We start from the raw sequence: 22,483 nt of genomic DNA, 5'->3' as shown, positions 1-22,483 counted from the left end.
GTCGAAGGCATTGACCAATGGTTTTAAATATATCCTATTACTTTACTTCCCTCAACAGAACGACTCATAGAATTAGGAGAAAGGATATGACGGACAATCGAGTTCAAAGCCAATCAAGGAAAATTTGAAGAACAGTCACTATGACCAAAGAAAAGAAAAGAGGAGAAAAGAAAAAGAAAAAGAAAAAATGAAATAAATAGAGTAGGAAAAAAGACCAAGAACAAGGGTTAGGACTCTCTTCCTCAGCAAAAGTACCCCGAATACTTATAGCTACTCGACACTAGTAAATATTGTATCAACTTAGTCAGAGTGCAATTGTTGAATATGTTTATGTATATCGCACAGCATTGGACTAAAGGAAGTAAAGGATTTATTTAGGTTCTCTTCTCCCTTTCCAGTCCTTGCGAAAGGTAACACTAATATTACATTTACCGACCAGGAAACGCAGGGGACAACTATTTGCACGGGAAAATTTCGCGGCATATGATATGATATACTGCTGCAACATAGAGACTCCCCGAAAGCATCCCAGCAGGGCATAATCAAGATATTGAAATATAGCTAAAAATGCATCAATTCATAAGCTAGCCTTTTTGTCGAAAACAGATTACTCTCGTCTCAGTTCATCCCATCACGCTTATCTGCTTGTAGCCACAGAGTTTCCGTTTACCGTCCCATGCGGATGACACCAGCAGCCATCAGTTTTTGAATCTTAAGGCGGACCTGGGCATTCTTCATGTGTTCCTGCAGAGCAGCAGGGTCGCTCTTGGCCTGCTGCAGAATGCTCTGCATGACTGGATCCTGAAGGATAGCCATGATCTGTTGAGGGTTAGTATACTCTAAATAAAAACCAATCAAAGTTGACACCACTTACATCTGGATCGTTCTGAATTCTCTCCATGGTCTGTTGTTCAGTCTCGCCCGCACGAGAGCTGAATTGTGCCTCCAAGCACTTCTGCTGCTGCTGATCGATCTCGCGGGCATGGGTTCCATCATCATTCTCCTGCGCTTCAGTGCAAGCATCCAAGGCCTTGTTGTACTCCTTCATAGCCATCAGAGCCTGTGCCTTGCGCATGTAAGCACGGATGAACTTGGCATCACGGCTGATTGCTTCGTCGCAGTCCTGAACAGCCTGAGGGAAGGCCATAAGCTTGATGAGAGCTGCGGCGCGGTTAGAGAAACCTCGAGGATCCTGGGGAGCACGCTTCGTCATCTCAGTGAAAGCGTCAACAGCACCAGGCCAGTCAGCCTCCTGGAACTTCTTCTGACCGAGCTCACGAGCCTTCTCGGCCTCAGCCGGGTCGATGTAGGCTTCCTTCTCAGCCTTAGCTTTGGTCTTCTCTGCGTTGCGGAGTTTTGTAAGGGCATCGGGGGTTCGGTGTTCGGTGAGCGACTTGTTATAGTATTCAATTGCCTGGGTGAGATCGCCAAGCTTCTCGTACGCCGTACCAATTCTTGTGTAAGACTTGGCCATGGTCTTGAAGTCAGCCCTAACTTCACGGCCTTCTTCAATGGCCTTTTGGCAAATTTCAATAGTACCCTGAAGATCACCTTTCTCGAACTTAGCGGCGCCAATGTTGTTGAGGTAAGTGATATCCTTGTTCAGCTCCCAGGCCTTCTCGTAGTGCTGAACGGCCTCATCGAACTGCTTCTTTTTGTAGAAGTCGTTACCGATCTTCTTTTCAGCGTCTCCCGCTTCTTGCGCCTTCTTCTTTGCGATCACCTCCTCATCCTCGGGCTCGGGCTCAGGCTGAGGTTCGGGCTCCTTCTTTGCCCCAGAGGCGGTGAAGCGGACATCAGGCATTGGCACGTCTTCTTGGGGCTCTGCGGCACTAGAGGCGGCAGCGCCATCCGGAGGAGCACCAAAGCTCATATCAATACCCAAAAGAACACTCATAACCTGCAAAAAGCGGGGATCCTTTATCTCTTCACCGACACTGTTCGGATTCTGCTTAATGCGCTGCAACTTGGCCATGAATTCGCCATCTGCCAAGAGACTCGAGGTCTTCGGGTTGCTGGCCAGCTTCTGGAAAAGTTGGGGGTCGTTGAAAATGCCACCAAGTCCGCCCAGAGGATCACCAGTGACGCCGTCAGCCTGAGCTTCGGCGTCAATAGCCCTCTTGACGGCATTCATACCGGACTTAGCTTGCTCGTTTCCAGGCTCGATCTTGAGGGCCTCGTCGTACGCATCGTGAGCAGCCACTACGGGTCTGTTAGTGACACTTAATAATGAAGCAACTCAAGTCAAGCTATCACTCACGAAGGTCTCCAAGACCGCGATAGGCAGCTCCCTTACGCTGCCAGCCTTTGGACCAATCTGGCTTGATTTCCGTAGCCTTGTTGGCATCTTCGAGAGCCTTCTCGTATTCGGATTGAGCAGAGTACACTGCGGAACGGTTGGAGTAAAGAATGTGGTTCTCGGGCTCGATTGCGATAGCCTGGGTGAATTTGTCACTGTAAAGCGATTAGCACGACAACTTGTGATAAAGCGGGGTAAAATACATACATAGCGGTAGGATAGTCCTTTGCAGAGAAGGCCTTGTTGCCCTCTGCCTTCAAAGCGTCAGCCATGCTGTCAGGGTTCAATAGCTGTTGGGTTGAAATGAAAGGGAAGAAATGTGCCGTTTGAAATCGACTCCAGTCGAGATCGTCTGCTGACGGGGGAAGCTGCGGCAAGTTAATGAGCTCTGCGGAGCTTCTCGAAATTTCCGAGAGGATTCGAGTGCCTCAGGCATAAATGACTTGAATGAGCCAGAGCTCTGTCGCGCTAGACCGTGCTAGGCAGCTGCTCCCCGCTACGGGCAAAAAGAGAATGGAAAAGCCGTCAAAAACATCTTTTTCTGCCGCTGTCGCACTCGCCAAGTTCTCCTCTCACAGGCTCTCCTTCAACCCAGTCGGGTATTCTTTGTCACTCTTCCGTATAGATAGATGCTGGTATAACATGCCTCTCTGAATATGCCCTTTCATAAACGTTCTCGGTGATTGCATTCGTCTTTCGACTCGGCTTCATCTCGTTGAAAATGGCCTCCGCGGGGGCCACCGGCGCCTCAGTCACTGAGCTCGCCTCTAAGCTCTACGAGCATTGCCTAAACAACTACCCTCCTGATCAACTGTTCTACCAGCAGGACCTGCTTGGCCTCGGCATAGTCCCCAAATCGGACCTTGCGCTTCTGCTGCGATGCACCCAATCGCTCGTTGATCAAAAATTGTTTCGCCTTCTTCAGGGCAAAAATGACCGATTGGCTTGGAAGATTATCTCACGGGAAGATGCTGAAAAGTATGCCATTGTCCTCTAGGACTTTTCGGGCGACCTCCCATATGATAGGCTAACGTGACAATTTTACTCTCAGACTTCAGAACCTGAGCCCGGACGAAAGTTTGGTATACAACGTGATCCACTCCACTGGTCGCAACGGTATCTGGGTCCGTGCGATCGGAACTCGAACTGGTTTACATAAGTCTATCTTAGACCGTTGCCTTAAATCTTTGGAGGGAAAGAACTATATCAAGAGCGTGCACAATGTCAAATTCCCAAGTCGGAAAATGTACATGCTGGCGGGCCTCGCCCCCAGTGAGGATGTTACTGGTGGTGCCTGGTTCACTGACGGAGTCCTCGATGAGAACTTTATAAACACTGTCGCTGGGTATATCGAGTACACAGTGAGCAGAAAGAGTTGGTTTGAAGTTTCAAATGTGGATGCGCACCGAACCAAGCGCATGAAAACTAGCGATGGTAGCGCGTCCGTCAAACAAGAGGCTGGACAGAAAACATTTATTCCTTTTCCAGCCGGCTACCGTGGCTATCCAACCGTGTCGATGCTCACAGGTGCAGTTAATGAGAGTGGAATTACTCCTGTTCGTCTGGGTGAAGAAAGTATAACACAACTTCTTGATATGCTCTGCTACGACGGTAAGCTGGTGGCCTTGAACAACGGGGAGATGTATAAGTCGGTCAAGAACCCAGAAGCTGTTAAACAGTCGCAAGCGCGCAAGCCCGCAGGTGAGGATAAGGGAATCGACGACCGGCTGGTAACGAACGGCATGACAGAGGCACCTTGCGGTACCTGCCCAGTGTTTAAGCTTTGTGCCCCTGGAGGAGCCGTGAGCCCAGAGAGCTGCGAATACTTTGACCCTTGGCTGGAAAAGGCTCTAGGGTTTTAGGTCTTCGTTGACCCTAGGTCCTCTTGTTATTTTATTTTTATTATGTACAATGAGCGCAACGGCGCCAGTCATGTTTGCTTGCATAGCGATGGCGTTTCACGAATCTTGGGATTGGCTATGGTCGAGGCCTCATCTTCTCTTGCGGGGAATTTACGGCCTAAAAGTGCAATCGGGATACGGATGGTTTGGTTCTTACAGAAGCTATTGGTTTGCTTCATTGCGTGGCCTAATCTTTGTACCTTATGAAACGGTGAGAGGCTAAAAATCTACGAGAGCTATCGAATTGCTCAATGGAGTGGAATAACATTCAATCTAAGGAAGCATTAGAGGCTAATCATCAAGATAAATTGGAGGGTATGGTCAACTATTTAACTTGGCTGCACACTGAGGACAAAACCACGTGCCTACAGGCTCCCTGGTCAAACCGACGCACTTCCAGTGGAACCACTCGAACTCGCAATTTTCGTTATCGCAAGCAACCATGTCACCATGGCTGACACTGCGGCAAGTACAATAGACCTTGGTATCTTCGTTGCCCTCATCTTCTTCCTCTTCTTCCATGTCGTCATCCCCACGCCGAGCATCGCTGTTGTTCTCGGAATCTGAGATATCAGCGCTACTGAGCATCGAATCATCCTCGTCTTCATCACCGCCGGGGGCGGAAGGCGATTTCTTCGTGGTAAGCTTAATACGGCCACTAGCACTGGACGACCGTTTAGTTGATTTGCCATTCAGTCCAGATGATGCCTTAATCTTTTTCAATTGTTGATGAGGCGCAACCTTCTTTGTCAAGGCCTTTTTAGTTGTGCTTGATGAGCGTGGCCCTGCACTACCAGCACGACTAGAAGCTGGTGTACCTCCCTTGGGTGTGCCGGGGCCTAAGGAGGATTGGCGGAGATTCGACGATGCTGCTGGTAGCGTTCCTAGTGAAGGGTTTAGCCGCCGTCGTTTGTTCTCTACGGCGCCGGCTGATGATTCGCGTTGTCGTTGGTGAAAATGAGCTGTGCCACCAGCGGGAGTTGCGGGAGCTGAGCTTCGCGCTGCAGTCGGAGAGCCAAGGGCAGCTACGCCTGCTGATCGAGCCAGAGATTGGTTAAGTCTCTGAGTGGCGGCTATTATAACGTTGGCGTTTCCAGACGTAGGATGTAGGGGAGTGTTGTAGGCGTTAGAGTCGGAGGCGGAGTCAGGAAAAAAGATCTTTGGGAGGTCTCGGTACTGGTCGCTGTTGTTGAAGAGAGAGGGCAAGGGAGGGTCGTTGGAAAGAACACCGTCATTCTGCAAGTCACGAATTTTGATGTCCAATTTCTTGATTTGCCGGTCTAACAAAACGCACGCTTTCTCACTCAATTGTATCTTCTCATCCTGTAGTTGTTGCGACTTGTCAAGATTCTGTAATATGACTTTTCCATACTGCTCTTCTTTGGGATTCGGCGTCAGACTGCCATTCATTTTGATGAATTTTTGTAAGCTACTGTCTCTCGAATTGATCGTAGTGCGACATTCCTGGATGATTTTGTCTTTGGCCTGAATCTCTTCCATCAAGTGGTTAATTTCCGCTGGCAGATTCGCAACATCATGAACGAATTGCTCTAGCACGGATGCGCAGTCCTCAGCGCCGTGCGCCATGTCGGTGTAGTTTTCAAGCGACCTTGATTAATCTGCGCCACTGATGTTGCAGTAGTTCGGGCTAGCCAGAGTTTCTGGTGTAGTTAGCCTTAAGAGCGAAAGATTCGTTGACTTGTATAAAGTAGGGACACGAGCGAGTACCGGTCGTAATTGCAGCTGGCAGAACGCGTGACCAAACGTGGAGAGTCGTTGGCTGATAATGGATAAGGTGCCTGCGACGGGGACTGTCTCGACTGGAATAATGTGACTCCGGATGTGCCTGAAAACAAATCATGCACAGCCACATTTATGTGAGCATTAGCCACAATTCCCTTTTCAACCTGGGTGGGGTATCTACAGCCTAACAAATAAGGCAACAACCGGCGATAATTGATGATGACGATGTATTTTTATCACAACGCACTTTGATGTATAATCTTCAGTGATATATGACCTACTTCTTCAAGTGTATATACTGAACTGCTTGGATAAAGTTTCTAATGCTTACTATGAAGATTGGAGACCTCTTTACAGGATATCTCGGTATTTCCTATGGCCGGTTTAGTATCCTCTACTATGAGCCGGCATATCGGCACAACCACACGCTATCACTAATACCTTGTTTGACGAGAGATTGACTCGCAGTGCAATACCAGTAGTCCAGTAATACCAATCAACTGCAACTCAAAATGACGTCCCCTGCAGCATGACGAACTATACAATGCAAACAGTACAAACATCTTTTTTTGTAGTTCCCCGCAGCAATGTGAATATGACTGTTTTCAGTGCCGCTGAGAAACCTCCCTACTACATAATTGCCTTCCTTCGACTGGGGACTGTACCCTATTGAATGCATTGCGCGCATTACATCCACCGGGTATTTCTAGCTACCGCAACTAGCACTCTATAGGGGCTTCGGAAACAAGCCGTAATGGGCCAAGAAAGTTCCCCTCCAATTCCGGAGGGCATTTGCTCTCTTCTTGATACTGATTTGTACAAGTTGACAATGCAATGTGCCGTTCTGAAGTACTTCCCTGATGTTCGTGAGTATATCTCGGTTCTTATATGGTGTGGTTGAATGCCCTGACGAGTTGTGCTACATAGACGTGACGTATGGGTTCACGAACCGTACTCCACACATGAAGTTAACGCGCGGGGCCCACAAATGGCTTCTGAAGCAAATGGACAGTATGTATGGCCTTATGGATGATTGCGCGAGCGTTGAGGTAACCCTACTTTCTGGTAGGACTTGCGAACATTCGAATCACGGAAGAAGAGATTAAATTCTTGAGGGCTCGATGTCCATACTTCAACGATGCTTACCTGGATTTCCTGACCACGTTCAAGCTCAAGCCTTCAGAACAGATCGAAATCAAGTTTTCACCCGTGAATGATACTGGCAGTGATAGTGACACGGGTGATGTCGAGTATTTGGTCAAGGGTCTCTGGGTTGACACGATTCTGTACGAGATCCCGCTGTTAGCGTTGACGAGCGAGGCGTACTTTATGTTCAGCGATAAGGACTGGGATTATAGTTGCCAAGAGGAGAAGGCATACCGGAAAGGATGTACGCTGCTTGAGAATGGTTGCATCTTCTCCGAGTTCGGATCGAGACGACGCCGTGATTACCATACTCATGACCTGGTGATGACTGGGCTGATGAAGGCTGCTGAAGAGGGAAAAAGACAAGGGTGGAAGGGTAAATTCACAGGGTCAAGCAATGTTCACTTTGCTATGAAATATGGTGTTGACCCTGTCGGCACGGTGGCGCATGAATGGTACATGACCATTGCTGCCTTTACGGATGATTACGAGAATGCCAACGAGTTGGCCCTGCGGTACTGGCTTGGCTGTTTTGGAAAAGGAGTACGTTCAATCACCTGTGATATTTGCAAGAGACTACTAACCTTGACAAGGTTCTGGGTATCGCCTTGACGGACACATTCGGTACCCCCGCCTTTCTCGATGCATTCCGGAAGCCGATTCCTGCATTTACCTCCGCAGGAGTTGGTGCAGTCAGCACATCGGCATCTGGACCTGCCACAACTAGCGAGTCGACAGTTCAAAGCGAGGCGGACACCAACGCCCCGATCACCGCACCACTTCATGACGGTGGAGCTCAGATCTCCAAAGAAACATATGCTCAAGCCTATACCGGTGTGCGTCAGGACTCCGGCGATCCTGTATACTTCGTGAAGATGGTGCGGGACTTCTACGACAAGGAAGGCGTCACAGACAAGAAGACCATGGTATTCTCTGACTCTCTCAACATCGAGCATTGTCTTGAGTATAAGGTTATTGCGGAGGAAGCTGGATTCCAGCCTGTCTTTGGTGTTGGCACATTCTTTACCAGTAAGTACTAATCTTGGGCATACTCTCCAAGCACTGGGCTAAATGTAAACAGACGACTTTACGAATAAATCAAATGATGAAAAGTCCAAGCCGCTCAATATTGTCATCAAGATCTCTACAGCAAATGGTCGCCCGGCTGTCAAGCTCAGTGACAACATGGGCAAGAATACGGGAGACAAACAGAAAGTCCAGGAAGTGAAGAAGAAGCTCGGCTATGTCGAACATGAATGGGAAGAAGGCGACGAGAGCAACCGTTGGTCCAAGCGCTAGTCGCCTAGACGCTAAGACTGGAGTGCCGAATAGAGGATGGTCACTAGCTATAATGTCTTTTCCATAGAGATACTCTACCTAGACGGAGGGCTGTTATACAATTATGAACTCAAGTTAAAAGGGAACAGGAATTTTTATCTTGGTTGGGTGGATTTTGTGCTGAATGAATTAGATGCATCGCTCGCTTCTGCATTGAAGACAGGGTATCACAGATGAATAATCACGACTATATGAGAACAGCATGATGAGACTTTGCAAAGCTGGACAGTTATATGTATAAGAAATAATATAAACACACTCTTCATCCTAAAACATCTCGTCACCAGAGTTAAGCCCCAGGTCTTTGTCCAAATCACCCGTGATCTCTTCTTTCCTAGGAGCATTTGAGTTTTCTACCTGTTTATCTGAGAACGTGAAGAAATCTCTGCTGTGATCCTCTAGCACGGAGCTAGAAAAGTCAATCTTGAAATCTGCTCCTCGTAAGAAGTCCTCTGCCCAGTCGATATCAATATCCGGATGGCTGGAGGACTGGAAGAGTGGGAATTCAGTGTTGTTTGAGTCTATATCGAGAAAGTTTGACGGATTGAATGAGTCAGGCAGAGGAGAATGAGTGTTGAAGGCGGAGCTGAAGTGATCGTCAAAGTCGTTTGTAGGCGTAAGGTAATCTTGCTTAGCCTTAGATGGGGAGGTACTAGTATTGTTGGCTGCTGTACTGATTGCAGTGCTGTTCCGCTTCGACCTTTGGTCGACGGGGCTGGGCTTGGGGGGCTCTGGACCAGGGTTGTGTGGCTTATTCACGGTGTCCGTCTCTGTTGGTGGGACCCAATGCTCTGGTGTTTGGTCTTCAGTTGGGGATAATGTCTGTATAGTGGCAACATCGCTCCCCCTCCGATATGGCTCGGCGGGTTGTGGCTGGCTTAGATTGATACTGTTGGATTGCATGATTTTGAGTAATGTACTCGCGCTGTCTGACTGGACTCTAACGGCGGCTTCGATGTTGGCAACTTCCATATCTGCAGCTGGATATAGCTCTTTCAATCCCTGCAAAACCTGGACACACCGGTGGAAGTTACGTATGCTGGCTTCTCGCACCGTAGGATTATCAGACATGGAGTTAGCCAAGTGTAGCACAGTAGCAGGTATGATGACTGTCACGCCAGACTGGGGCAAAAATTGAGTGAGGTTCAGCTGGTTCAGGCCTTGGATGATTTGTGTAATCCCTATAGCTGCATCGTGCATCTTTGACCGAGCGGTATTGGTCAACTCGATGCGTGACTTACTCTGGCCCTTGTTGGACCCGTACGCCCATGGTCGATATAAGGCACTTATGGTAGCATGATACAGCATTCTTACCATGGCACCATGGAGAAGTAAGACATCTTCTCCATCGTTAAAATTCGTTTTCGAAGCAGGGATGAATTGTGCATCCTTTGGGAGGGAATTAGCCCACGAGTCAAGCCGTTGACTGCATCGGGCCAACTCCGATTCTGAGGCTTGCCTGGGGGCTAAAGTAATAGTGGTCCGGTTAGTTATGCCAAACAGGCGCTGCGACGGAGAGTACTGGGCGAAGAGCACGCGACCGATGCATTGACAAAGTTTAGTTTTCTCCATGAACATGGTCGCCAGACGCTTCTGATGGGATAGGTCCTCCAGTTGGCGACAACGGAACATATTAATGGCAGATGGGTGAAAAGATTCGTATTCAAAATCGTCGAGTCTCAACATTGGGACGTTGCTGGTTCCTTCGTTGACTTGCGTAGGGCGTCTCATGCCCAAGGAGATGAGACGGTCCCGGGAATATAAGCTCCACCACAGACGTATCCTTAATCTTTTGGTTTTGAGGTCCATTGTGGGGGATGTGGTAGGGTCGCGGTTTAATCCGATTGAATGAGCTTGGGTATTGCAGACCCCAATCCAGTCCCATATGTCTCTCTGTGGATGGTTTACATGATCGGTCCAGTATGTCATTAATAGTAGGGTCTGCAAGATGACTATTCGGTCTTCTTCGCAATCTAGGGAATAAAGAAGCTGCTCCTCAGTTAGCACTAGAGAGTAAATATATGTTCTGCTGTACTTGCTCTTAGTCGCGTGTAGAACGCGCTCCGCGCAATCTTTCTAGTAGCATACCCAGCATCTTGCAAGTGCTTAAGATCCACAAAGGCCGTTGCCACAAACATCACCGCCTGAAATAGCAGGAGGCTAATGTTACCGTTTGGATCGTTCTCCGCCACACACCTCAGGAAATCCTGCAAGTTCAACACTGGCATAAAGCTATGTACCCATTTGATGTAGCATCGTAGTAACTCATTGCGCAACCCGCTTTCTGGGATCGAGAGGGCTCCACGGAAACGTAGAAACTCTAGGTCTTCCGGGGATATGTGAGAAGGAAGTGGCTTTAGAAAACGTGGCTCTTCATCGAGAATGGCAATAAGAGGGTCAAAATCTGGGTCTATCAGATCCTGCACCGCAGCCACCATGTTTTCGAGAGGCAGAGACGGCCGAACCGCCCGGTTTCCTAGAGTCCGCCATGTCGGAGGCGATTTAGAGTCTTGTAGCCAGGGCGTACGCGCATCGTACCCCAGCGAGTTTCGTTTGGCCACATGCTCGCCGTAATGTATGTCTGCGTCTGACGCCGTGCGCTTCGTGGTCATCATGATGAAAGTAATTTTGTAGATAAGCTGCTATGGCAGCTGTGCAAGAAAGAGAACCGACATCAAGAATATTCCGCCATGGACTCAGCCGGAGTTGTATTCGCACAATCCTAAACATGGAATGGAATTCGCTAGCGATCTCCCCGGCAGTTGAGGGCGGTGTTCCGGAGGTTCCCCGTGTGGGGTAGCTGCGGGTTTTCCCCCGCTATCTTGATATTGGGAAGATTTAAGTGGCCAGACACCGTGTGGCCTCATTGGCGGATGGTCAAATCAGTGAACCCGAGGCGTTGGCTTCCAAGCACTGGCATTGACATGCCGTGTCCCGAAGGATGGAAGAATGGGAGCGTGCTCTGGTATTAGTCTGGCCGTTATTCTTTATATCGGGTACGGAGTATTTGTAGTATGTACATGTGACATGTACGTGCAGAAGTGCCTGAGGTATCAAATACTAATACTTTGGTTTGATTATTCTGAACGTCACTCGGTGCCTTGTTAGAGCACTGCGGCGTTTTCTTGATTTACCTGTTTATAAATAGAGTCCTTCAAACCCCTCTGTTCTTAAACCCACATAACTGGAGTTTCCCTGACAGCTGTAGATGTTCTATTCTGTACCCACATGACTGGTCTTTGTATTGGATTAGCTCATCTTTGAGATCCAATTGGGTCTCGACCACATTAATCATACTTGGACGCAGCATTCGAAGAGAAGTCTTTTCCACAAGAGTTTGAATCAAACTCGAAAGGATGTCATGTCGTATTGGGTTATCATGTTCTTTTCAGACATATCGGAGATGATGATGTACGCCACACGAGTCCATCCAAAAGCATATATGCCCACAAAAGCACAATCCATGCAGTATAGTACAGGTATCCATTACTTAAAACCAAGGAAAAATAATAGCAAGTTCGAGTCTATTCCGAATCGACCTCAACAAATCGCCTGACTCCCAACGAAGTTATATCCCAATAATGGTTGCGAGCCACGGATGCATTCGGATGCTCCGTTCACAGACTAAAACTCTCATCAGCTTTTGTGAATACGGGAAAGAACTGAGATTATCGCCAAATCATCAGGGGAAAAGAGTGTCGACTTACGGAGGGAGCAGGAGTTCGCTGAGAGAGCTGTAAAGGAAAGCGACACCGGCCTGTGGTAAAAGGACAATCAGAATGCAAATCGAATAAAGACGAAAACATTGCACAATCGTTAACTTACGCCGAAGACAAGAACACTTCTCACGATGGTGGCGTTCTCAGGATGAGTGACTTCATCGTAGGCGGCACCCAAAAAGCTCTTTTCCTGGTGGGCAGAGACGACGCGTTGTCTGGGAGCCATTGTGAAGATGTGAAGAGCGAAGGTGTTATTCAAAAGAGAAGTAATTCTCCGGGTGTGATGTCTGCGTAGAGAGGCAAAGCTGGAGTAATGGTATTGAGACTGCGGAATGAAAGTAAATCGATGCGCTCCGAGAAATCTTTCGGCGCTTGGCGGTTGCGTTGTTAGCTTATCACGCCGCCCGTAATATTATCGGAGCAGCTACGCGACCAAGTGATGAGTACAAATTCCTGGGCGCGATTTAGAGAATATATATTTCAGTTATCAGGCCTATCTTGAAGCATATCTGAATTACCTGTTCCAGACTATTTTGGCGTCAGGCTTGGCTGGTAGGCTACGAGGGTTTCTTCTAAGAGCGCCCCTCCTACACAAGCCGCAACAATGACCAGCATAGATGAGCTTTTCAAGGTAAGATATCTATAATCCATATCAGACTCATTAGTGCTGACGAAGTAAGAAACCCACTTCAGCAGCCAGCGCCAAGCGTAAACTGGACGCTACCACAGATCCAAGTACACTCTGGCCTTCTACTTGTTCCTTCGCCGCTTACTGACCTTCGACACAAAGATGAACTCTACAAGGCTGCCAAACTAGATGCGAACGGCGATGTGAAATCCAAGGGAAAGGAGCCAATGGTTGAAGACGAGAACGAAGATGATGGTGAAGCCGGTCCAGAGCTACCTCCAGACTTCGAAGCCGAGGATATCCCAGACGATGAGGAAGGGCGCTTTTTCGGAGGCGGCATGGAGCGCCAGACGGCTCAGGCGATGCATTATATTGACCAGCAGGAAGAAGGGGGTGTTGCGGTAGGTACAGCCAAGCTTGTAGAGCTACACTCCTTGGATGCTGAGACTCTGGCTTAGCCCGAGAAATTCGATGCCGCATGGCTGCGACGATTTGCTCTCAATTTCGAAAAAAAGATATCGAAGAATGCCGAGTTGCGCGGAAAATATGAAAACGATCCACAAAAGTATGCGATGCATTTGCGCTTCATCATTCCAGGGTGCTAACTTTATGTCCAGGTTCATGGCCTCGGAAGCTGATCTAGACAACGAAATAAAGGGACTATCTATTCTCTCAGAGCACCCCGAATTATACATGGAGTTTTCAGAGTTGGGCTGCGTAGGCTCTCTGATCTCTTTACTCTCGCACGAGAACGCAGATATTGCCATTGATGCGATCCAAATCATCGGCGAGTTAACCGACGAAGATGTTGAAGCCGAGCAAGAACAATGGGACACATTGGTAAATGCAATGGTACGTTGCCGAATCCATGATTTGCCGTATAATGCTGATATCCCTAGTTGGATGCCGACCTTATCGAACTATTAGCCCAGAACTTGTCACGGTTGGACGAAGAGTCTGATGTCGACAGAGCAGGGGTTTACTATGTACTGAGTGAGTTGGCCCTGTTCCTAGACTGAGGCATAAAAACGAAACTAATTCGTTCAAAGGTGTTTTAGAGAACCTTGCGTCCCAAACTTCACATGCAGAGAAGCTAGGCGATGATTCAAATTTGCTTCCATGGCTCCTGACTCGCATACAGAAGAAGGAAAGACCGGTAAGCCAAAACCAGCAATACGCAGCTGAAATATTAGCCATCCTATTGCAGTCGTCTTCCAGGACGCGAAACAAATTTATTGGTCTCGAGGGCGTCGATATCCTTCTTCAACTGCTCAGCCAATACCGTAAGCGCGATCCTGCAAAGGATTCAGACGAGGAAGAATTCGTGGAGAACCTGTTCGACTGCTTGATCTGTCTCGTCGATGAAGACTCCGGAAAGGAAAAGTTTATTGAGGGCGAAGGTATTGAACTTGCACAAATCATGTTGAAGGAAGGAAAGTTCAGTAAACCGCGCGCTTTGCGGGTCTTAGATCATGCCCTGGGTGGCATGGGTGGCAGGCCCGCGTGCGAAAGGTTTGTCGAAGCAGCATGCTTGAGAACAGTGTTTGGGATGTTCATGAAGAAGGTAGGGTTTCTAGCTTTCTGGATCATGGGCTTGAAGCTGACCTCGCACAGCAAGAAAATCAAACGATAGAGCATTTATTGGGTATCTTTGCTTCGCTTCTGCGTCTCCTACCGGGAGGTTCAGCAGCCCGTATCCGTACTCTTGCTAAATTCATGGAGAAAGATTATGAGAAGATTGAGAAGTTAGTAAAGCTGAGGCGCGATTATGCGTCGAGGGTAACGCCAGTTGAACAAGCTATCGAGAAAGAACGGAAGAATTTCACTGAAGAGGAACGAGAGGTGATGGCAGTGGAATGGCTCTCTCGGCGATTTGATGCTGGTCTATTCTCCCTCCAGGTTTGTCGCTATCTCTTTGTGAAGGTCACTCCGATAACTGACATGAATCCCAAAGCTCATCGATGTAATGCTGGCGTGGCTTGTGGCAGAAGATGATGGCGCTAAAAAGAAGATCATGTCCCTTTTGGCGGACCGCGACGAAGGCCTTTCTCTGATCCAGGGCACATTGAAAGGTAAGTTTAGTCCTTGCTTTCCTTTAGTATTGTACTGACCCCGTGTTAGAACAAATTGAAGGGCTTTCGGACGATGATCCCGGACAGAGAGATCATAAGGAAATGCTTGAGACTCTTTTACAGTTCGTATAAACAAACTTGCTAGCAGTAGGAGATCTATGGGCCTATGTATTATAGTCAATACCATTCATCAATTCCATCTTTATCAGGGTAAAGTCTACTAGTGCCTCAGGCGTGAACTGCATGTCACGTGGTATATTATCGACTTCCACGTTAGTCAGCTGATAGCGCCAAGACCGCGGTCGAGGCTAGTGGCGGCTCTGCTCAAGATCCATCAGAGTCCGGAGGTGAAGCCCAGCACTGCGCCATTCATCCCCATCACAGTTTGTCTGGGATCTCTCACTTTTCATCCACCTGAGATTCCCAGCTCACTGGCTTTTCCCCAGCGTCTCTTTTCGACAACGCCTTCCCAGGTGTCACTGCTCCTTTCAGCAGCAAGACAGCCTGTGCGCGGGATCTTTTATTCAAGCGCGTCGCGCTGTTTGCGCCCACTGATCGATTCTTTATCCGGGTAGTATTGGTGGCAGAACCTCGTCAAAATGGCGGACTACGATGATGCCTACGAGGATGAGTTTTACGATGATATGGAGGAGGGGATCACTTCGGAGGATTGCTGGACTGTCATCTCGTCTTTCTTCGATACGAAGGGTCTAGTCTCGCAGCAGCTGGATTCTTTCGATGAATTCATTTCATCGACAATGCAAGAACTTGTGGAGGAACAAGGCCAAGTAACACTCGACCAGACACTTCCGCCTGACGAAGATGAAGTCGATCCCGTTGTTGTCCGTCGCTATGAGCTCAAGTTCGGAACAGTTATGCTTTCTCGCCCCTCGGTCACTGAGGGTGATGGTGCCACCACTATCATGTTGCCCCAGGAAGCTCGTCTGCGAAACCTTACCTACGCTAGTCCCCTCTACCTCGGCATCACAAAGCGAATTATGGAAGGTAGAGAGCGATCGGTTGCTGATCGTGACGATGAGGAGATAGAGGAGGATGAAGACAGAAAGGCTCGTGGCACATACCTCCAGTGGGAGCAGAAGGAGCTGCCGGCCGATCAAGCCAAAGAGGAAACCGTTTTCATCGGAAAAGTGCCTATTATGCTCAAGTCCAAGTATTGTATTCTGAAGGATCTGAGTGAGCAGGCTCTATATAACTGGAATGAATGCCCTTATGACTCTGGTGGTTATTTCATCATCAACGGAAGCGAAAAGGTTTTGATTGCCCAGGAGCGAAGTGCAGGTAACACGGTCCAGGTTTTCAAAAAAGCACCTCCGAGTCCCACACCTTATGTGGCCGAAATTCGAAGTGCCGTCGAGAAAGGATCTCGACTCCTTTCCCAACTGTCCCTTAAGTTGTTCGCTAAGGGTGATAGTGCAAAGGGTGGCTTCGGCCCTACTATCAGGTCCACATTGCCCTATGTGAAGACGGACATTCCGATCGTCGTCGTTTTCAGAGCGCTCGGTGTGGTCTCTGATGAGGACATTCTTAACCACATTTGCTACGACCGTAACGACATTCCTATGCTGGAAATGCTCAAGCCTTGTATTGAAGAGGGCTTCGTCATTCAAGATCGTGAAGTTGCTTTGGATTTCATTGCTAAGCGTGGCTCTTCCCAATCAAGCATGAATCATGAGCGTCGTGTGAGATACGCGCGTGAAATCATGCAAAAGGAGTTGCTTCCTCATATCTCACAGAGTGAAGGTAGTGAGACTAGGAAGGCATTCTTCTTGGGTTATATGGTGCACAGACTTCTGCAATGTGCTCTAGGCCGCCGGGATGTTGATGACCGTGATCACTTCGGAAAGAAGCGTCTCGATCTTGCAGGCCCCCTTCTGGCGAACCTCTTCCGTGTTCTGTTTACGCGAGTTACTCGTGATCTCCAGCGTTATGTCCAGAGATGTGTTGAGACCAACAGAGAGATTTACCTCAATATTGGTATCAAGGCCAGCACACTGACCGGTGGCTTGAAGTACGCTCTTGCTACTGGTAACTGGGGTGAACAGAAGAAGGCCGCAAGCGCTAAGCTGGTGTGTCACAAGTGCTCAGTCGTTATACTTACGCTTCTACTTTGTCACATCTTCGCCGAACCAACACGCCTATAGGTCGTGATGGTAAAATTGCTAAACCTCGCCAGCTTCACAATACCCATTGGGGGTTGGTCTGTCCAGCAGAGACTCCTGAAGGTCAGGCTTGTGGTCTGGTCAAGAACTTGGCCCTCATGTGTTATGTCACTGTTGGTACACCCAGCGAACCTATCATTGACTTTATGATTCAGCGTAACATGGAAGTTCTCGAGGAGTTTGAGCCTCAAGTGACACCCAATGCAACAAAGGTCTTCGTGAATGGAGTGTGGGTCGGTATTCACAGAGATCCTGCTCATCTTGTCAACACAATGCAGTCGCTGCGGCGACGAAATATGATCTCTCACGAGGTCAGTTTGATTCGCGATATCCGCGAGCGGGAGTTCAAGATCTTCACCGATGCTGGACGTGTTTGCAGGCCGTTATTCGTCATTGACAATGATCCGAAGAGCGAAAACTGTGGCGGTCTGGTCTTGAACAAGGAGCACATCCGCAAGTTGGAACAAGACAAAGAATTACCACCCGACCTCGACCCTGAAGATCGTAGAGAACGTTACTTTGGATGGGATGGGTTAGTGAGATCTGGTGTTGTAGAGTATGTTGACGCCGAAGAAGAAGAGACGATCATGATTGTCATGACACCGGAAGACCTGGAGATTTCCAAACAGCTTCAGGCTGGTTACGCCCTTCCTGAAGAAGAGCTCGATCCTAACAAGCGTGTCCGTTCTATACTGAGCCAGAAGGCACATACTTGGACCCACTGTGAGATTCATCCTAGTATGATTCTCGGTGTTTGTGCTAGTATCATTCCATTCCCTGATCACAATCAGTCGCCCCGTAACACATACCAATCTGCTATGGGTAAGCAAGCTATGGGTGTGTTCTTGACAAACTTCGACCAGCGAATGGAGACGATGGCGAATATTCTCTACTACCCTCAGAAGCCACTAGCGACAACACGGTCAATGGAGTTCCTGCGATTCCGTGAATTGCCAGCTGGTCAAAATGCCATCGTTGCTATTGCTTGCTATTCTGGTTACAACCAGGAAGATTCGGTTGTTATGAACCAAAGCAGCATTGATCGTGGTCTTTTCCGCAGTCTTTTCTACCGTACGTACACAGACAGCGAGAAGATGGTTGGTTTGACGGTTGTTGAACGCTTTGAGAAGCCAATGCGACAGGATACGATTGGCATGAGAAAGGGCACTTATGATAAACTGGACGAGGATGGTATCATTGCTCCTGGTGTACGTGTCTCTGGTGAGGATATCATCATTGGTAAGACGGCCCCTCTGGCTCCCGATGCGGAAGAGCTCGGCCAGAGAACCAAAGCCCATACCAAGCTGGATGTCTCTACACCTCTTAGGAGTACTGAGAGCGGTATAGTGGACCAGGTTCTGGTGTCCACCAGCAATGATGATCTGAAGTTCGTCAAGGTCCGTATGCGGACTACCAAAATCCCTCAAATTGGAGACAAATTCGCTTCGCGTCACGGACAGAAGGGTACTATTGGTATTACCTACCGTCAAGAAGACATGCCTTTCTCTCGGGAAGGTGTTTCGCCTGATTTAGTCATCAACCCTCACGCCATTCCCTCGCGTATGACCATCGCTCACTTGATCGAGTGCCAGCTTAGTAAAGTGTCAGCCCTGCGTGGCTTTGAGGGTGATGCGACACCCTTTACCGATGTTACTGTCGATTCTGTCTCTCGTCTACTTCGCGAGCACGGCTACCAGTCTCGGGGGTTTGAGGTAATGTACAACGGCCATACCGGCCGGAAGCTAGTGGCACAGGTGTTCTTGGGACCTACGTACTACCAACGTCTGCGCCACATGGTCGATGACAAGATCCATGCCCGTGCCCGTGGACCGACTCAGATCTTGACTAGACAACCCGTGGAAGGTCGTGCCCGTGATGGTGGTCTCAGATTCGGAGAGATGGAACGTGATTGTATGATCGCCCATGGAGCAAGTGCCTTCCTAAAGGAACGTCTCTTTGACGTTTCTGACCCGTTCCGCGTCCACATCTGCGATGACTGCGGGTTAATGACGCCAGTCGCGTAAGTGATCTTTCTCCCCCCCCCCCCCCCCCCCCGGATAGTTTTCTTTCATCTGCAATTGGACTAACAATGACCTCTTCGATGTAGTAAACTGAAGAAGGGACTTTTTGAGTGTCGACTGTGCAACAACAAGCACAGGATCTCACAAGTGCATATCCCATATGCCGCCAAGCTTCTGTTCCAAGAGCTGGCCTCAATGAACATTGCCGCCCGCATGTTCACCAACCGTTCCGGTGTGTCCGTGCGGTGAGGGGCCACGGTGAGGAGCCCATCATCCATGCATCTGTACAATCGGCTTTCTTTTCTGTTACGATATCGTCTTACGCGGTGTTTCTCTACATTTTTAATCCTTATCCTCTCAAGCTTTCTGTGTTGTCCACCAAGAAAACAGATTGATTTGGCATTTTTCCGGCGTACCGTGGATTCGAGGGATGCTTCTTATGGTTTTGGTACTTAAACACACTTCCTTTTCTTGCTGCTGGGGATGATTCTGGAGAAGCGAACATGTCTTTGTGTCTTTCGTTGCTTACCATATCAGAATAAAATTTAGAATATTTTTTTTGGAACCTTCCGTTGCTTCCATCCTTGTAGATGCAGCCCCTATCTACTGGGACCCCGGTTCTTTCGACCATTGTGTACATGAGGATGATCCATCTGCAAGTGCATAGATAGGACGCTTGCTCAGCTGGAGGGGATGATGGAATTGACCCCTCCTTGAGTAAAAATTTTCCGGTAAACCTTATCACGATCCTGCAGGGAGGAAAGCAACCAACGTCGACATCCTGTTCGTCGACCGGCATTGACGAGAAAAGTTGATGTGATGGAACTCACAGGCGGTAAGTCCGGGATGGTGGTTGGATGGCTGGTCGACCAATGGACCAGGCCAGTTACCCGCCGACTGGCACCAGCATGGGCGGGGAAATGAGCGAGAGGGCCAGCAATTGGTGGTTGACCATCGTGACTCCACCGCCTCCAAGAATAGCAGTTGGATGCCGTGTGACGAGATCCAACAAGAAGGACCTGAGGCTGCCAAAGAGACTGCCTTAAAGATGCCGCAGCCGCCAGGAAGCCTTGCGCCTTCTTCTCTTCTCTTCTCTTTCTGTTCTTCAGCAAGACTGGTCTTGTTTGGAGCTGCCCTTAGTTTTGTTTGGAGACACCTGTGCACTGGTTGCATTGGTTTAGTTGTTTTGTTCAATTCATTCTACTATACCTTAATAATCACCTTTCTATACTTGCCCATTTCAACTCTTTGATATCAAAAAACACAAAAATCATACTCACATTCCCCTGACAGACGAGCTGTGCTCTCTCATACACCAATCCCAATTATTATCCCCATCTTGAATTTTAACAGTCCAACTTTGTCGCTGGCCGACGTCTCCATTCAGCAGCTCACAACCTTGCTCAGCCTTGTTCAATTTATCGCCGAGGCTTTTTACTATCTTTTTCTAATTTCGTGTCGTGGACTGGATCCGCGAGCATTACTGTTGGATACCGCAGTCAACCAACCAACAAACCAACACGGACTTGATTGAATCGGCTCTGGTAGTCTTTCGACTCAAGTCTTGTATCTTCTGCATCTAATACTGTGGAAGAGTGCTCTCATCTTTGACTTCGATACGATAATCTATACATTCACCGTGAATATTATTTAATCTTTAGTCTCACTACGTCAATCATTCAAAATGTCCGCTGTGCAACTCAAGTTCACTCTTCGGACGTCGTCCAATGTCAAGACTGTCCACCTGCTTGGCTCCTGGGACAACTACTCCCGTCAGATCCCCCTCTCCAGGGATGAAGGCAAGCCCGGTTCATGGGTTGGCAAGTTCCGCTTCCAGACCTCCATGCTTAAGCTCGGCGGCCGCTACTGGTATTATGTGGGTTTAACCTCCCCGTTCGTGACTATTGGCAAGTACTAATTCTTTCAGTACATCATGGATGGATACCACGTCTCCCATGATCCCGCCGTTGAGTACACTATTGAGCCAACCACCGGCCGCAAGCTGAACATCCTCGATGTTCCCGGAGGTAGCAAGAAATCCAGCTCTTCCGCCTCGAAGCCCAGACGAACCTCTGATGAGGTGGTCAAGGGCCGTGCTCCGTCTCCATCCAAAATCCACCACCCCAAGCCCTCCAAGCCCTACGCCTCCCGCCAAATCCGGGAGACCGACTTCGCTCCTACCATGGAGGACCTCACCATGCGCTTTGCGGGATCCCGCCTGTCAGACGAGTACTCCCTCTCCAACAGCCCACCCAGCTCAGTTGGGTCGTCCCTGTCTTCTCGGTCTTCTCGTTCCTCTGGCAGCACCTCGCCTTCCTCGCTTTCTTCCATGAGTGACCCAGCCAGCGTCTGCCGCTGCGAGCGCTACGGCATCACCCGGAAGGCGACCGCGTCAAGCTTGACTGCGGTGGTAGTCGCTGTGGCTACGTTACCGAGTCGTCTGAGGCTAGCTGTTCCGAGTCTGACAGTGATGAGGAGTACCGCCGGGCCCGCCGAGGTGTTCGTCGCCAGGGCATTGTTGTGCGTCGGTAAATCATGCAGTTGGTGGAATCTTTACTTCGTCAATTTTATGGAGATGGGTTGACTCCGTCAGTCAAGCAATGTCAATCAATATGGCATGTTGCTGTTATGCCATGATAGTCTCTCCTTAACAGGACTATGAAGAGAACATTTTGATACCCAAAACAGAAAAACCAAGAAAAAAAAACATCCGGATCGTGGCTCCGCTACGAGTGTGCCGGACTCACTTCGTATGATAGCGAAGTTGCATTGTGAGGAGGTTCACGTCTGGGGAAGAGAGTGGGGTTAGTACAATGCCTTTGGGCAGAGATGTGGGGAGATAAATAGTATTGGGGGTGAAGCTGAGAAGATGGAAGGACAATGTCGCTCTGTGTCTGTCACTATAACAGACCAGCCAGGCGAATGATTCATGCCATGAAGGAATGAATATGTGATGACCTTGTCTGGTCACGTCGGTGCTTAACCCTAATCAGGGATATGTATTTGACTGCGTCCAGAATGAATGATGAATGATGCTCCTTCGATTAGCTTAAAAAAACATTAAAAAATACAAAAAAAAGTTGTTTTTGTACTTTCAATCCACAATCTTATCCTCAAGCCTCTATCTATGCATAGAGGTACAAGTATGGAACCCCACACTCGGATCATCCGCGACAATCAAGTCCGGATATCCCGATCAAGGCAGATAAAGCATACATGGTCCCCACCAGTTGAGAATAGATCAGTCAGTACTCACATACAGCTCTATAAAACCAATCAATAACCCCCATCTAACACGATTTGATAGCCACCTACACCTCTTTCCAGAGAGATAAACCCAGACCCATCCAGTACATACACAAAAGAGCCCAACAACCAAAGCAAACGCAAAGCAAAAGAAAAATGACACTTAACCCACTAACGGCCCTGTACAAAG

At 48.6% G+C, this 22,483-nt stretch overlaps 7 protein-coding genes across 7 annotated transcripts; 4 read left to right on the top strand and 3 right to left on the bottom strand.

Moving 5' to 3' along the window:
* Window positions 1-533: 533 nt before the first annotated feature.
* On the bottom strand, window positions 534-2,671 carry sti1 (Hsp90 cochaperone STI1; the record flags this gene model as incomplete). The annotated part of the gene is made up of 4 exons (XM_015554571.1): window positions 534-819; window positions 875-2,202; window positions 2,261-2,454; window positions 2,507-2,671. Coding segments are annotated over 4 exons (1,755 nt in total), but the record flags the coding sequence as incomplete, so codon positions are not given.
* A 349-nt stretch (window positions 2,672-3,020) lies between these two features.
* On the top strand, window positions 3,021-4,161 carry ANOM_009314 (RPC34 RNA polymerase subunit family protein; the record flags this gene model as incomplete). Its single annotated transcript, XM_015554570.1, has 2 exons — window positions 3,021-3,277; window positions 3,351-4,161. 2 exons carry the CDS (start codon window positions 3,021-3,023, stop codon window positions 4,159-4,161), a joined length of 1,068 nt encoding a protein of 355 aa, XP_015402984.1.
* A 360-nt stretch (window positions 4,162-4,521) lies between these two features.
* ANOM_009313 (putative PHD finger domain protein) lies at window positions 4,522-5,787 on the bottom strand (the record flags this gene model as incomplete). The annotated part of the gene is made up of 1 exon (XM_015554569.1): window positions 4,522-5,787. One exon carries the CDS (start codon window positions 5,785-5,787, stop codon window positions 4,522-4,524), a length of 1,266 nt encoding a protein of 421 aa, XP_015402988.1.
* Window positions 5,788-6,697: 910 nt separating this feature from the next.
* Window positions 6,698-8,693, top strand: ANOM_009312 (nicotinate phosphoribosyltransferase; the record flags this gene model as incomplete). The annotated part of the gene is made up of 5 exons (XM_015554568.1): window positions 6,698-6,809; window positions 6,871-6,954; window positions 7,013-7,632; window positions 7,683-8,118; window positions 8,171-8,693. The coding sequence occupies 5 exons, from the start codon at window positions 6,698-6,700 to the stop codon at window positions 8,386-8,388; spliced, it is 1,470 nt and encodes a 489-aa protein (XP_015402987.1). The 3' UTR covers window positions 8,389-8,693.
* Window position 8,694: 1 nt separating this feature from the next.
* On the bottom strand, window positions 8,695-12,482 carry ANOM_009311 (transcription factor domain-containing protein; the record flags this gene model as incomplete). Its single annotated transcript, XM_015554567.1, has 5 exons — window positions 8,695-10,210; window positions 10,516-11,014; window positions 11,656-11,774; window positions 12,135-12,184; window positions 12,253-12,482. Coding segments are annotated over 5 exons (2,337 nt in total), but the record flags the coding sequence as incomplete, so codon positions are not given.
* A 268-nt stretch (window positions 12,483-12,750) lies between these two features.
* ANOM_009310 (DNA-directed RNA polymerase II core subunit RPB2) lies at window positions 12,751-19,332 on the top strand (the record flags this gene model as incomplete). The annotated part of the gene is made up of 14 exons (XM_015554566.1): window positions 12,751-12,777; window positions 12,827-12,881; window positions 12,937-13,175; window positions 13,233-13,339; window positions 13,392-13,626; window positions 13,674-13,767; window positions 13,824-13,930; window positions 13,982-14,338; window positions 14,389-14,673; window positions 14,729-14,846; window positions 14,896-14,972; window positions 15,422-16,933; window positions 17,041-19,046; window positions 19,134-19,332. 14 exons carry the CDS (start codon window positions 12,751-12,753, stop codon window positions 19,294-19,296), a joined length of 5,382 nt encoding a protein of 1,793 aa, XP_015402990.1. The 3' UTR covers window positions 19,297-19,332.
* A 797-nt stretch (window positions 19,333-20,129) lies between these two features.
* Window positions 20,130-22,145, top strand: esdC (GTP-binding protein EsdC). The gene is made up of 2 exons (XM_015554565.1): window positions 20,130-20,923; window positions 20,975-22,145. Exons 1-2 carry the CDS (start codon window positions 20,732-20,734, stop codon window positions 21,629-21,631), a joined length of 849 nt encoding a protein of 282 aa, XP_015402989.1. The 5' UTR covers window positions 20,130-20,731; the 3' UTR covers window positions 21,632-22,145.
* Window positions 22,146-22,483: the final 338 nt, after the last annotated feature.

Source organism: Aspergillus nomiae, assembly GCF_001204775.2.
Source record: "Aspergillus nomiae NRRL 13137 chromosome Unknown contig00381, whole genome shotgun sequence".
Taxonomy (NCBI): Eukaryota; Fungi; Ascomycota; class Eurotiomycetes; order Eurotiales; family Aspergillaceae; genus Aspergillus; species Aspergillus nomiae.
The sequence above is the reverse complement of the archived record's forward strand: the minus strand, read 5'-3'. Positions and strand labels throughout refer to the sequence as shown.